At 51.2% G+C, this 15,318-nt stretch overlaps 4 protein-coding genes across 4 annotated transcripts; 1 reads left to right on the forward strand and 3 right to left on the reverse strand.

The window, feature by feature from the left end:
* Positions 1 to 977: 977 nt before the first annotated feature.
* On the reverse strand, positions 978 to 2,397 carry SCP_1100980 (D-arabinitol dehydrogenase 1; the record flags this gene model as incomplete). Its single annotated transcript, XM_027762534.1, has 8 exons — positions 978 to 1,067; positions 1,126 to 1,209; positions 1,268 to 1,748; positions 1,803 to 1,906; positions 1,965 to 2,066; positions 2,118 to 2,185; positions 2,237 to 2,303; positions 2,359 to 2,397. The coding sequence occupies 8 exons, from the start codon at positions 2,395 to 2,397 to the stop codon at positions 978 to 980; spliced, it is 1,035 nt and encodes a 344-aa protein (XP_027618335.1).
* A 1,208-nt stretch (positions 2,398 to 3,605) lies between these two features.
* SCP_1100990 (hypothetical protein) lies at positions 3,606 to 4,260 on the reverse strand (the record flags this gene model as incomplete). Its single annotated transcript, XM_027762535.1, has 5 exons — positions 3,606 to 3,752; positions 3,804 to 3,989; positions 4,042 to 4,065; positions 4,124 to 4,196; positions 4,256 to 4,260. 5 exons carry the CDS (start codon positions 4,258 to 4,260, stop codon positions 3,606 to 3,608), a joined length of 435 nt encoding a protein of 144 aa, XP_027618336.1.
* A 1,197-nt stretch (positions 4,261 to 5,457) lies between these two features.
* Positions 5,458 to 6,944, reverse strand: SCP_1101000 (hypothetical protein; the record flags this gene model as incomplete). The annotated part of the gene is made up of 5 exons (XM_027762536.1): positions 5,458 to 5,648; positions 5,720 to 5,876; positions 5,933 to 6,246; positions 6,298 to 6,641; positions 6,697 to 6,944. 5 exons carry the CDS (start codon positions 6,942 to 6,944, stop codon positions 5,458 to 5,460), a joined length of 1,254 nt encoding a protein of 417 aa, XP_027618337.1.
* Positions 6,945 to 11,908: 4,964 nt separating this feature from the next.
* On the forward strand, positions 11,909 to 15,304 carry SCP_1101010 (hypothetical protein; the record flags this gene model as incomplete). The annotated part of the gene is made up of 11 exons (XM_027762537.1): positions 11,909 to 12,089; positions 12,141 to 12,342; positions 12,394 to 12,624; positions 12,757 to 12,817; positions 12,873 to 13,028; positions 13,082 to 13,530; positions 13,580 to 13,865; positions 13,926 to 14,173; positions 14,225 to 14,358; positions 14,413 to 14,574; positions 14,634 to 15,304. The coding sequence occupies 11 exons, from the start codon at positions 11,909 to 11,911 to the stop codon at positions 15,302 to 15,304; spliced, it is 2,781 nt and encodes a 926-aa protein (XP_027618338.1).
* Between the last annotated feature and the right edge of the window lie 14 nt (positions 15,305 to 15,318).

Here is a 15,318-nt window from a genome sequence, read left to right on the forward strand (position 1 = left end):
TCGAATCCTGGTTCAATGATAGTGTCTACGGGGACGTCGAGCAGACTGAGCGCTAACACTAGTTTCTGTATTTCCGCACACATGTGATCGGGGATTAGGTTCGTCACTTGGAGGGAGGGAGGGAGGTATATTCCGGCTTGGGTCCCAATCAGGAACGCCGGTTTTCTGTACTATACATGGTGTCATCATAGCTACCAATGAAATTCAAAACGCTCGCTATATGTGCATCCAGCTGCACTGAAGCGACCCTCCGCCCGGCGACAGGGCTCGAAGGACCCACACGAGATAAGAGTTGCCAGAGTACACGTCTATCACGACCGCAGAGAGCTCTCAGAGGAAGAATATATATACTTATAGGGAGCTAGATGCGCATTGAAGCACGGTACAGTATCGCGGCTCTTCTGAGGCTGTAAGCTTGGGAAGCGGCCAGGATTTGGATGTAATCACTCCGTCAGCGAATTCTCATCAAGAACACCGTCACTTCCCCGAGTTACTATATTCAAGGAGTAAACATGCATACCAGGCGAACTGAATTTGCTAGGCAATGACCAATGGCAGTTGCTAGATAAAAACACAGGTGTGTATCTTCCATTCTCTAAAATCATGAGAGCTGAAGGACTTCAACATTCGGGGGGCGCAGGGGTGCAGGGGGACTGTTTAATCCCTGGGATGACACGGACAGGTCGATCACCTCTAAGAACCCACTAGCAGAGCTAGCGGGAATATCGACATGACACGTTTGTGACTGAGGACGCTCCCCAGCTAACTTACCACACTGCAGAAGAAGTCCACACCACGGTACGTGGTATACTTACAATGACACACGATCCGAACAAACGACGAAAACAGAACGACTTGCACAGCGAAAGGGGGGTATCATACTTTGTAATACAGTCCAAAGCCCATGATACTCAGTACAACACGGAACACTTCATCTTCTTCTGCTTGCTCGAGTGTTCACTCCTGATTTGCACGAATCAGGGTTGGATCGCGATCTTGAGCGCGCCACGACTATTCATCTTGTCGAGCGCGCCCTGGAAATTGTCGAGCTTGAAGACGTCCGTGACCTGCAGGATGGTCAGATGAGACGCATAGAAATAAGACAGGGGGAAGAAGGCCACTGACCATGCCCTTCACGTTGACTTTACCGCCGTCGAGGTAGGCTACCGCACGAGGGAAGCAGTACGCCTGCGAGAACGACCCAAGGATCTGCACAATGCGAGCAACACATAAGAAGCTGGTCAGGGATCCCGAGAAAAATTCCCACCTTTATCTCGTCGCCGAAAATCTTGGACGGTGGCCAGTGCACCCTCGCCTTGTTCTCGTATACGCCGTAAATCATGAGGGTGCCGCCGCGGCGGACGTAGTTGATGCTGTCTTGCGCGACCTTCTCCACGCCGGTCGCCTCGACGACGACGTCAAACCCATACGGGTTCTCCTTCAGCAGCTGCTCCCACTGCGGGCCGGGGCTCTGCCGGTCGAGCTCAACATACTCGTCCGCGGCATTTAGCTGCTTGGCAATGTCCATCTTGATACCCTTGTTCGCCGCGATCACAACCTTCTTCGCGCCGTTGAGCTTGAGCAGCTGCGCGAGAATGAGCCCGGTCGGGCCCGCGCCGAGGAGGAGGACGTCGATCCCGACTGGCGGGTTCAGCTTGTCAAGCCCATGGATCGCGCAGGCCGCCGGCTCGAGGAGGGTGGATTCTTCGTCCGTAAGGTTGTGAATCTTGTAGCACTTCCTTTGTGGGCTGTATCAACGTGTCAGCATGCATCACTGTCGCGAAAGTAGACTATATGCGCACTAGGCGATGTATTCCGCGAACCCGCCGTCTAGGGTAACCCCGCGGGCATTGAAGCTCTCGCACAGTACGGGCTCGCCGCGGCGGCAGAAGAAGCAGTTGTCGCACTGCACATACGTTAGCATATAGTCACCGATCTGCGCGTCTGACGATGTGGCTACTCACAGAAATGCCGACGTCGGCCACAATGCGGTCGCCGAGCTCGAAACCCTTGACTTCCTTGCCGATCTCGATGACCTTGCCAATGGCTTCGTGGCCGGGGATGAGCTACAGTGCATGGTTAGTGGCCTGGAATGGACGCGGTTCCCGACCACTCACAGGGAACTTGGCGATGAACTCGCCGTCGTGGATGTGCGCATCGGTGCCGCAGACACCACAGCAGCTCACTGACGAAACCACGTTAAAGGAGTGCGTGACGACAGTACGAAGAATAGCACCTTTCAGGAGGAGCTCGTCGTCGCCGCACTTGGGGATTGGGACATGCCTTATCTCAAAGTTTTTAGGCTGGTGGCCGGTCAGAGTCATTGCGATGAAGAATTAGGAAGCTCAAAGCACGCACGCTGTGATACCACAGCGCTTTCATTGTTCCTTCGGGCATGTTGGCTGGAGAATATTTGTGTTAGGGGATATGGTGGTGATGGACCAACAAGCACGCGGACGAGATGGTGGTGGTTGAAGATGAAGAGGCGAAGACAAAGGAGTGAGGGGATACTGATCTTTATCTGCAGACTCGCGCGCGTTCCGTGCCGCAGGACGACGGCCGGTCGCCGGGTGACATCATCTTCATCTGCTCCACAACGGGCATCGATGCGAGCGCTTGCCTCCGACTCGTTCAGCCTTCGATATCCTCGCCGGCGCGCGGCCGCCTCGGCGAAGCGAAATTCATTCTCGAGACGCGTCGCTCGTCCCGTGACCCGTGTTATTATCCTTTTCGGGACATCCGCCACCTTTTTCTCCTCTGTCTCGCCGGATGTGATCACGGTGCAAGGCATTACTTCCCAGCGTCCTCTCGGCGTATCACCAACGGATGGAACTCCAGCAATATATTTACAAGGTCCGGAGAAGCTGAGGGACTAATGAAAGAACTTCCCGATCCAGTAGAGATTGGCGCCGTGTGAGAAGTTACATAGTCCGAAACAACGTAGCTCAATCCACGTTACTTGAATTTGAGTCAAACGCGACGAAAAACTCGTTCTCTCACTTCATATACAGTGAACCAACCCACTGCTCCGGGTCGGCGGGTCAAAGTTGGCACCAGTTTTTCAGAACCACCCATCGTTTCGTTCATGACTACAAGCCGGTACGGATCGACGCATCCTTGGGTGAGACATACCTCGAAGTCATCATGCCGTACTCACAGTGATCACTATCAATGGCTCAGTAGTGCAATTGATTGACAGTATTGCCTGTGGGCTTTCCACATCATCCCTATAGCGCTGGGACCTTTTCTACACGGAAAGTTACATGTCTGAACTTGTCCTGACAATTTTTCAGCGATTTGATCAAGATTTGAGTGCGGCCGCAAGGGAGCAGCGACGCAAGTTTAGCAGAGCAGCTGCGTGCGTTCACGATCTTGGTATTACACAACCTTGTGTCGGATAATGACTGCACAAAAGACTTCGTGAAATCGACCGACAACATCGAAAACACGGCGTACGCGAAAGCAAAAGAAATGGAGGCGCAGCAGCGCACCTCAAAATATCCATCCTAGAGAGGGGCGGTCCGCGTCAGCGACGGCGGGCCGCGCGTGAACATATGTCACATCATGCTTACCCACTCCGTTCAGAGCTAGACACCCCACAGCGGTCAGGCTACCACTCTCCCCACACCCTTCTTGGCGAGATCCCGGCTCCATTCGCGCAGGACGTGCTTCATCACTTTCCCGCTCGCTGTCTTCGGTATCTCTCCGGCCACACCCTCTTCCCCCAGGAACCACACCCACGCCGGCGCGTTCTGGAATCCAAGTTTAAAACTCTGCCCTCAAAGCACACGCAGACCACGCACCTGTGGGTTCATCCCCGTCGACACCACCTTCCGCACCTCCGCTTTCGACATCGTGCTCTGCGGCTCCCGCACGATCCATGTCCCGACCACCTCGCCAAATCTCGCGTCCGGCACTGCGATTACGGCCGCTTCACGGATCGCCGAGTGCGCGCTCAGCACGTTCTCGATCTGCACAGGGAACAGGTTCTAGCGAAAGAAAAATGAGCGCCGCTGCTTGCGGGGATCTCGCAGAACCCACCTCACCGCCGCGGATGATGATATCCTGACATTAGAAAAATCTGAGTCAACTGAACTGACATGAAAATAACTGAAATATTTACCTTTATTCTGGCCACCACTATACAGATGCAGTGTACGTCGTGAGCCAAGTGGGGGTCCTCCGGCCTCTCACCGCTAGTGTTCCGTCGCGCCTTCCTCGCGCTGCGCTATCTCCGATATTCTTTCTCTCGCACCTCATCACGTCGCAGCCTTGACCCTTTCGGAAGCGCGAGCATTGGCACCCGCTGGGCATCCCCCCTGGCTATCTGATCTCCACCACGTGTTGCGTAACTTTGCTGCCACTGGTCGGAGTACGAGGTATCTCCTGTACCATCGAAGGATAACGGCCTAGGGATCGTGGCGTCGTCAGTGCTATGGCATTCTGTGACAGAGTCGACGACAGCGGACCCAGGCTCTGCGTCGCATCTTCTCCAGGATTTTTGGAGGGATGCCGTGTTACTCACATTTAGCCTTGGATGTGCTAACATCAGCCGCTTGGAGAAACTAGACATCTCAGAAATTGATTGTCGTGACGATGTGTACGTGAAAGGTCTACGGGCAACCAGCAATTTATTTCCATAGAGAGTTATGTGCGGGGTATTCAACCTCACGATTGCTTTTAGCTTACAGTACGATTTCTCATATCACACTGAGTGATCCACCTACATCTGTCTCAGGAAACATCATAGGATGCAGCGCCAGAAAACATATTTATCTCGTCCAGGATAACACCGCCATACGAGCGGTGCGCCTACGATGAAGAGCTTTCACCAACTAGCTAGAGCACGAGCACGGTGACAGACCGAAATGCTCAAAGAGGCGTTCGCAGACCTCCTTCCGGGTCCGTCCGTCCGTTGTATAGCTACCAAGATAATCGGCATCGTCGTGTTACTGACAGTTTTTGAATCACTGCCCATATATATAAAGTGTGGTAGGCTTGACCCGAAAGCATGATAACGATTCATGACACAGGCACATGAAACCCCAGGTCCTGAAGGTTCTTGTCGGCAGTTTGTGTTTGACTGAACGATACATATGAAAACATACATGTATCCTTTGTGATCGAATGACCACTTGAAACGCTCTCGTATACATGGAGGACAGTAAGTTGGTCGAAACAAAAGTCATGCGGCGGGCAGTCGCGGTTTCGAACTCCCTCGTGGATCAGAATTGGAATGTGTCGTAGTCCTGCATGGTACTTGACAGTACTGTAAAGATATGAAAGGCAATACAAACAGGAAATCAAGGCCGAGAAGAGTATCTAGACGTGTCAAAACGCGCAGCTAAGATACAAGGAATCAACAGCTATCACAAGCACCAGTACTGCGACCGTCATGAAGAGATTGTACTGACGCACTATATCAACACTGCGATCTTGACAACTGTGGTAGCCCAGTTAATTCCTCAAAAAGTCATGTAGCCAAGGATCTCTCAGTAACTCTTTTGCCGTCTTACGATTCTCTGGCAGCCACTGCAACATGCCACGGGCAAATTTGAGGAAAAGCGCCTTCTCCTCGCCCTCTAGAACAGTAACAGATTCGTCCAAACTCCGATGATCTCGGACCAGGTGGTCATATTTGAATTCTCCTGCGCATCACAGCACGCACCCCCAGAGTCAGCTTCGCATCGATATTTCGTAAATATGCAACGGCGCGCACCATTATCATCAAAGAAACAATGAGCCAATTTTGCTCTACCTAGAAAGTCCTTTGGCGGAGGTCCCAGCAGTGCGATGAGCTCTGCAAGATGGCCTTCACGAGTATACTCCTTCTCCGCGCCCACGCAAAGTGTGTCACCTTGGAGTAAGTCCCATAGCTAAAATCCAAGTCCATGTAGTAGCGTGCGTCAGACACATCTCTCTGAAGACGTACCATCATTCCGAAATTCCATATATCTACACTATACGACCATGGGATACCCATAACAACTTCCGGGGCGCGATACTGGTTCACCTGAATAAAATCTTCAAGTAGCTCCTGCCCGTCGCCACGATATGAATGATCGAAATCTGCTATCTTCGGAGGTCCTGGAGGTGTCTTCGGAGGGCCCACGTCGAATCTCGAGAGATATATCGTTCGGTCAGTGGTGACCTTCCTAGAGGAGGGATGCTCTGCTTCATCCTTCACAGCCCGATCAAGAAGAGATATATCCTCAAGCCCAAACAGGATGTTCTCAGGTTTGAGATCTTGAGCGGCGAGTTGAGCAATCTCAATCAACATGGTAACCGTAAACGCACCAGTATGAATTATATGACACTCTGAGTGGAGGTAGTCTAGGCCATGCAAGACCGCTTGCAATATCGCCTTGAGCGTCGAGGGAGTGTATTTACCACCGGTACGAAGTTGCATCATCCACAGAGGTTCCCTGAGGGGTTCGTACACGAGGCAGTAGTGATGACCATGCGGTCCTTCTATCTCAAAAGAATCGAGCATTGTCCTTACACACTGCCTCCCCAGGTGTGCGGGATTCGCAGTCGCTATATGGCGCAAAAGCTCCATCTCGCGCAGGGCGGCGGCCCTGAAAAGTCTGTCGTTTCTGGTGACCTTTATCGCCACATACCGATCGTGTTGCCACCACCACCTGCCAAAGATATTAATCGAAGCCGCATGGCCAACAACACGCGACAGATACCTACCGCCGGGTGTCCCGCGCCAACCATACAGTAGCGCCCCTCCCGTACCCAAGTTTGAACGCAACCTGGTACACGCCACCAAGTACCTCGCCAAGTCGCACAGGGTAGTATGCCTGCGGGTTGTATTCATCCTGTCTCTCTTCTTCAATGAGTTCATCTGACGGCAGCAAGGTGGCCTTGGCTGAAGAGACCGTGGAGAGAGATCTCGTAAATCTGGCAGTTGAAGCAAATCTGAGCGTCGGTAAACGCATCGTGAAGAGAGCGTCCTGTGAAGTGCGGCAGAATGCAGGGCGCTGGATGATCTTCCGGGACGAGGTGGTTGATTAGTCTTTATTGATCGCGAGTTTGGACGGGAGTGCGCCACAACATGGTTGTTTGTTCTGGGAAATTGGTGGTAATATTTCTACCGGATCGGTTTTTCCATAAATGAAACTCATTCACGCCACGCCATGTCGACTGCTATGTATCGTCCCAAAGCACGAGTTTGACTGAGTGCAGTCGACACCGTCGCATTCAACTAAGTGCAAACACCACGAATCCAACAGGAACTACGTTTGAGGTTTCCATTCGAGTCACTTGCAGTACTGGTACTACTAGCAGTGTTCGCAAAGACAAGTCACGGTCATGACCGGGGTCATTGACGATTTCTCAATTTTCCATTTTCACCGGTCACTGACCGGTCAACAACTGGACAGATGACAAAGATATACACACGTGTATTACTCTATATGGATGGATTGCTATTAAGTAGACATCTCGGACCTACTCACGGACGGGTGTTTCGCATCCATTGTAAACCTCGCTCTTCGTGGATGCCGACGCCAATGCTATTGTTCCTGCACCACCAGTTGTGATCGACGAGGTGCCCCTCAGTCAATCTTCATGCCCTTGGTGCCTCATTTGCAGGCACCTTGCGACAAGATCCTAATATTTTCGGAGGCCATCCTACTCAAGAACATGTTTACCCGGACTTGCTCGGCTTCTGTTGGCATGGTGGAGCTATGAGTCTTCGTGTGAATGACAAATGTAGTGAGGTTAGCACTAGTATCTAGTAAATTTCTTTTCGTTGTAACGTACTGTATATACATTGAGTACTGGAGTACATTACAGCGCTTTGCAAGTATATGCGGAATCGTCGTCGATGGATTTTGCGCCGAGCTCAGGACCCGAAACCGCTCAGCCACTGCAGCCACCGGTAAATTGCCCAATTGATCAGGTCCGAGAGTCCGAGCCTAGCCAAAACCAGAGAGACCGTGCCCAGAGTGTCTCATCAACCAATCGCCCCACGTGGGTTTTCTACGGCATCCTAATGCAGGAGCTTAGACAAGCTTCGGGCATGCCTCGGACAACTGCTTTTGGGAAATTCGCGTCAGCGATGGCCCTCCCGGTATCCTCCACTAGACTTCCGGTAGTAACGTGCCACTACAACAGTTTGGGGTCCTGGGCTCGGGGCAAGCTCGGGGCGCCTGAGGCCAAAAATCCATCGACGGCGATTCCGCATATACTTGCAAAGCGCTGTAATTAGTTTCTTGATCATATCACGTAAGCTGACCATCCCTTGAAAGCTTGACTGGTCAGGAACCGTGGGTGAAAAGTCAATGACCCGTCATGACAGGTCAGTCGACCGGTGAATGCGAACACTACTAGTAGTATATTTCCTCCGATATCCGATATCCGAGTTGAGATGCGAACGAACACACTGCGTCCGCCCCAGAAGTAACCCCGAAAGATGGGAGTCCGCCCAGCAAACTTGTGATACTGTCAAATCGGCTAGTGGAACCCTTATATTGAGGCCATGCCTTGCGGGTCTCCAAGCCTGGGGAACACAATTGCGTACGAGCTAAAGATAATTAAGCCTAGGCGAGAAGATGATATAGTTGCCCGAATGGACGGTGATGCATATCCATCAATCAGTGCTGTGGCAAATTCTGACGAACGCGGTACGATTGAGCACCGAGCGCGCAGCATACACATCCACATACATGTCCACATAGTCAAGACCCCAGACACAGAGATTAGTTATACCGCCGCCAACGGAACCGACGGACGTGCATTCCCAAGTTCCAACAGCCAATTTTTTCTTGACGGCCATGGGATCGAGCTAGATGTAATCGATGATCTCAAGACAGACACGACAGCCATGAGTAACATCCCAAATGAACGAACGGAGTGAAAAAGCCCCTGCCTTGTGAGTCATGTCACGTCCCAATAAATCGTCAGGACAGCGAGCTGTTCTGGCTTTCCATACTGCAAATACCAGCACCACATTTCACGGGGCACCGGTGCTGCAGGAATAATATTGTGATGTCGCGAGAAATTTTATGAGAGATTTGAGCGGATATCAGCAGCTCACGTTGCATGAAGTGAGTCCGAAGTCATTACCAATTGCACGAGGACGAGTCATTGTGTACCTCTTTGACCGTAGCATGAGGCGACTGATGGAAAACAAATACCACAGATGAGTCGATATGAAAGACCCAAGATCGGATAAACTGAGTCAGGGACACGGTGAGAGCCTTCTCGTAGAATGGAAGTCTCAACATTCTCGAGCATTTGGACTAGTCCAAGAAGATGGGCCAGAGATGATATAGATCATGAACTGGCACACACAAGATTCGTGGACACGATCTCTAGTGACATTCAGACCACCAGATGCAGCTCCCTTGGCATTTCTGGCGAGAAATAGCGGTCCGAACATCACTAGGGAAGGCAGGGCAAGAGAACTAAGCAAGAGAATTGCAGGACGGCCCGAAACTAGTCAGCATCACACCTGTACGCAACGTGAATGTCGGCGGTCCGAAAGACACCCCACCCTCGTGTATAAGAAGGTGCTCACCTATCCTATACCTCTTCATCGCCCGCAAATATCTCTCGAGCATCCCTGGGCACTCTACGTTACTCTCAGACCTTCATCGACGCCGCACAATGAGAGGCTTTCATAGTACAGTGTGACAGCTTTTAAACTGGACATACAAAGGCACATCTGCACGCTACCGGACCGTCGAGCAGAACGTGGAGATAGCCGTCAGTACTATACCCAAGTTGTGCGACTTGATCGTGACAGCGGAAGTCCAGTGAGTACTTCGTGTTATGATGTAACTGAGGCTGAGCTGATGTCCTTCAAGGGGTGACATGCACACCTCGGCAAAGGATCCTGAAAAGAGGATCACCGCAAAGCTCCTTGATAGGCTGGGCAAAGCTGTAGTCTCCGTTCACTTGTATGCCAATGGCGCAGTGATATTTTCATGGGCATCATTCAATGAGGAAGCGAGGAAGTATGGGGTCTCCGGGATACCTGATGACGAGAATGCGGGTACGGGCGCAGGCGGAAGCCAGTAGCCGGCACGAAGAGAACTAGATATTGACCTCTCGATGTACGCTATGATCTGCGAAAGCGAGTGCGAGTGCGAGTGTAATCAGTGATGTATCCTTGGACCTGCCAGGGCGAGTAAGAACACAAAGGTAATCAGTATCACGAGAGTTTGAGGCAGTCTGCAACTAACCCGAGAAGACCTGATAATCGTTTGTTTCGCTAGACTGTGTCAGGACGTCAGAATCCATGCGCCTTAGAGCTTCTGCTCATGACGCTGTCATTCGCATCGAGGATCAAATGCGTCGACGACTCATCAGCACATCAAAAATGGTCTCTAGTATTGCATTTCTGCCTTCACTAATGTTTGGCTGATTTGTAAGATGAATTGGAGAAATGCAGATCATCTCCTCGGATTGCAAGCCACTAGGACCACAGTGCCTCTGTTCCGCAGCTCACTTGGTATTCTTCCACAGACTGTTATGTTGTTGTGCAGCCTTTGTCATCGAGCCTGCAATCTTTCCTCTTGCCCAGAGCAGTGCAATAAGGATCGGGATGTTATTAGACCATGGCAATATCCATAAGCCACGTACAGATTGGTATAGTGGCATTGCTGAATGAAGGACTAGGATCTTGGCGAAGAGATTCAATGTAGGCTTCAGGCTACCGAATGCGAACAAAACAGTCACCCAGGCAGAGCGAACGGAGAGGCCACTCACCCTACAGGTGCACCCGTCGAGCCATGCTAGAATGCCATCGACAGGCCGAGGTGCCGCGCAGTGTGTGACGCAGCAGGCTGATAGTGCTCGCATGCCTCGTTCGCGAGGCTAAACAACCCAAATAAAATGAACACATGGATCTGCAGCCAGATGATGGAGAAGAACAAGACGCAGTGCACCTCGAACATGCCAGAACACAGCTATGTACTGCAAGATGCGCGAGAACTCGAAGTGCATGTCTGCGAGCCCCTTCCACAGGTAGATCAGACTCGTGGCAGGGTAGTGGACATCGGCACCACCGAAGCGGACCAAGAGGCCTAGGGATATCTCTGTAACAGCGATGCCCATGAGCCAAGAGCAGCAGTTGATACTCAGGTTCATGATAGCACTGAATGATACAGGCTACGAACCAAAACTATGGAGCTCAGTTCCAACAGGTTACTGAGTCCGCAAACATTGAAAGTCCATAGATGCTCTAAAATATGAAGAAAGCTAGGCTCTCAACCAGCCGCCTCGTATACTATATCTCCTACAAGACGGGTGGAAGCGAGAGGCCGCACATGAACTTTTAAAACTCCGAATAGCCCTATTGGGATGGGTAGCTAGCGCTACCACACAAGAAGCACTTGGACCTCACGTGTTCTTAAGCTAATAAGCTTGTCAAGTGCCCCCGGTACGGCAAGCTAATAGGCTTGATTGGCCTATGTCCCGCACACTGCCGGTAACACTGGGAATATTGTGGGCTCGATGCCCAAAGCATCGAGCTTACATGATAGCGCTGATAAGGCCCATGTCGTCATCGGCGCTGATGTATAGATAGCACGTGCTGCCCCACCAGTCATCATCAGGTACCGCCGGCTATCGGATCCCGCTTCCGCGCCCAATGCCGGCGCCCTCGTCACTGTCGTCCCTGATGACGATGACGACAATTCCCTTGTATCTTCCCCAATTCTCTCCATTTTTTTTTTTGCTTTTTTGATGTTCTATGACTGTGTAGCTATACTGTAGCTTGTAATACTACAATTCTGAGTCTAATGAGTACAGGCTCACGGTTGTTGAAGGAAGTTCAACAACATCACGTGATGGACCGTTGGTCGGGGGGCACTTGCTACCTAGTACCCTGCGCACTACTCTGCGACTCGACAATGTCCTCTAGTGTAGGTCAGCTCTAACAGCCTGTTTCAGCATGGGGGCCCACAGATCAAAGGGAGTCTCCCGAACAGTCCGAGTCACCACCTTGGTTTTCTCAGCACACTCATCTGCGGTCGGACGGCACATCAAGGAAGTCCATGGAACCGTGTATGGTGCGACAGCAATCGCAAAGGAGAAAAAGAGAGCGGAAGAAATGCTCCTGCAAAATATTGCTGGTGAGTACAACTGCCTTGTCCAAGGTTCGACACTCATCTCGTGAGTCGCAGGACTGAGTGCTGAGAAGATCTGGGCGCTCTCGGACATGCGGGGGGATTCTGTTGTAGATGACAGTACGGACAACAACCAGCAGGACTTGCCAAGAACTGAGGAGGTGGGGGCAGCTGACGACATGGAATGGGAGATGCTATCAGATGATCTGCAAAATGACTCAACGTTCACCACGGCATTCCGAGATATCGCGGGGTCAAAGTGAGTACCCTTTAGTATTCTTTGTACACTAATTTGTGACATTACATTCAGGTGGAAACCTCGCTGGTACAAAGATATGCGCACTTGGCGGCAACGTATGCACCACCTGGACGAAAATTGGCAGCCCCTTCTCCCGAAACTTGTAGACGTGTACTTATCCTGGCGCTATGGTCCTGACCGACCAGCTGATGAACCTACCGAAGCAACCGCCAGCGCAGATGATGGCATCGACTACAACTTCAAAACTCCTGTCCTCGACATCTACTCGACTGTCAACTCCGTGTCAATCTGCTGACCTGCACACATCGAATCTGTTGCCGAAGCTCTTGTCCTCAATGGTTACCTCGGATCAACACCCCTCAACCCAGGACTCGCAATCTCTCTCAAGACGTTAGAACTGCTTCATTGTATCAGGCTCTACAAGCCCTCGTTCAGTGTTGAAGCCTTTGCAAAACTCCTCTGTCATTTTTATATGGTGAGTTTACTGAAATCCCCCAAAAGTACTTGATAGCTAACCTTGCCACCTACAGATTCCTTTCCGTCGCCGCTATCGTGCCACACTTGGCGATGCATTCGACATCTACCTTACGATTCTGCGCATGGTCCGCAAGAAGGTCCTTAGTGCACTGGGCTGTGATATGCCCAACTGGCGAGCATTAAATGGTTGCCCAGCTTGCAGATATGAGGTGCGAGTTTCACTACATGTAGCCTGCCTCGTACTGACCTTTTCTCTGTACAGCTCAAGGATGAGCCTTCACTTGAATTCTCGTGTATGTACTGCATGGACGGTAACAGTTCCCTCAAGCGGTTGGCTCCTGTGGGTGGGCGCCGTGCAGGAGATCTTCGGACACTAGCCGACAGCGACTACTACCTTCCAGAAGACTTCATCGAGAAGTATGCTGATGAAGTGCAGTCGAGACGTACGCTGAACAAGGTCGATGTACCATTGCACCGGGATACCAATGAGGATGCCGAGAGCGACCGTGGTGAAGATCAGACACCGGATGGAGGTGATCCAACAGACGGCGATATGGGGCCTGTGTCCGGTTGCACTGAGAATTGGAAGGCTGCAGCTGCAGAAGAGAAGAAGAAGATGTGGGGAGTCTTTGAGGAGACAGGTATATTTGCAAGTGCATGCAGGCACGGCCTTATTCTCTGGCTGATCGACATGGTTCGGAGCAGTGAACTGTAAGTATTTCTTTTATTTTCAAGGGATGGGCTGACAAATCTTCAACAGTGCTAAATATCCTCTTGCTATCATCGCGAAGGCTATGGAAGTATTCGGACCTCACACACTGGCAGGCTACGACATTGGTTGCTCCTTCGAGCAGACCGTTCATCACAGTTCACTTGGGCCGACGTTCACCCACCTTCACTCACGTTGCTGTGTCAACGCATTCCACAGTTACTCACATTTCTACCCCTGTCAAATTCGATACCATCCGAACGTCATCAAAGGGATGGGCCTTGAAGACCTGGAGACGCTCGAGTGCATCTTCAGTGCTTCGAATCTGCTGGCTTCTGTCACATGCTATGCCTCCGCCTTCCGGTGCTGAGTATTTATTCTTCTTTTCTTTGAGCAGTGGGACAACGAGAAGTATTCAAATCTTGGCACAATGCTGTACAACAACTATAAGCAAGTGCTCGATATTATTCAGACACCATCTGTTGCTCTCGCAGATGCCATGGCATCTCTCGGTGTCTGTGATGAGGACCTCAAGCTGTTCGAGTTGGAGGAGCAACAGTATTTTGCAACACTTGGGCAGGAGCCAGAATGGGATGTCTATGCCATGGCATACGTCGAGGCACTACAAGAGCTTCGTGCAATAATGTGAGTGAACCACGACATCAATATGGCGCCATGCTGATCACATTTATATAGTACTCAAGTTGACGAAGCATCCTCATGGTTCCTCAATGCTACGCCAACTGACTACCAGTTCCTACCACCTACCAATGGTCCTACATGGTATGAAATGGAGATGTCGACTACTCGCAAGCTCGAGACTCGGCGGCGTTATTTATGAGAGCGTCTCAATATTTTGACGCAGGAAGTCATTGCAATGGAAGTGAAGATGGGTATCACCAACCGTTTGCAGCCATCCGATGCCCCTTACGTCGAAACGGTCAAATATATAGCCACTCACAAGTATCAACTGGCATTGGGTAAGCTGCAGAGGCTTGTCATACAGCGGCTCTTTGAGCTACACAAGTTGAATCTCACGCAGACGGGTAGGTATTTTTCAGTGGATCCTATGCCGTCATTGTTAACTAATGCTTGAAATAATTAGCTTACCGTGTGTGCACGCATATTTCCAAGAGCCTCCAGACACGCTGCAGGGCAATCCGAAATGCTGTCACCTCATACAACATCGCAGCGGCGGCTCTGAATCCTCCACGCCCGACTCTTGACTGGGACAAGGTTTCTCACTACAGTTTTCTTGAAGAGTTCAACCTCCTGCACGATACCCACCATGACATCCGTGAGAAGCAGTGGACACAGCCAGCCATGCAGGAGACAATGCGTCTCCACTGCCGGATCCAGCGTGCACACGAGAAGATCCAGAGGTGTAACATTGAAGTGCGGCACATTTATACCCACATTCGTGATGAGGACATGCTCTTCAGCACCATCCTCGATGACCTCTGCCACCAGCAAGACCCACTGCATGGTGCTGTGCTAGAATATTGCTCTCGCCGTCGGGTAGTCAACACTCACATCCTCGCATTCCTGCAGCGCATCTATGCACTGCCAGGCTTCACGGGCAATCCATTTCCTGGCGAACGTCTTGGTGTCCCTCATTCATTGCCGGTCGCTCATTCGGATGTCGAAGATCTTCTCTCGGCTGAGATGCATGAGTTGAATGAAGAAGAGCGTGCGGGACTGGAGCTTGATGATGACGACGAAGCAGAAGGTGACATCAGTGGTTTGGTAGATTATGTCTCAAATCTCGCGGTGTAGTTACATGATGTCTT

Source organism: Sparassis crispa (assembly GCF_003851025.1).
Source record: "Sparassis crispa DNA, contig_000011F, whole genome shotgun sequence".
Taxonomy (NCBI): Eukaryota; Fungi; Basidiomycota; class Agaricomycetes; order Polyporales; family Sparassidaceae; genus Sparassis; species Sparassis crispa.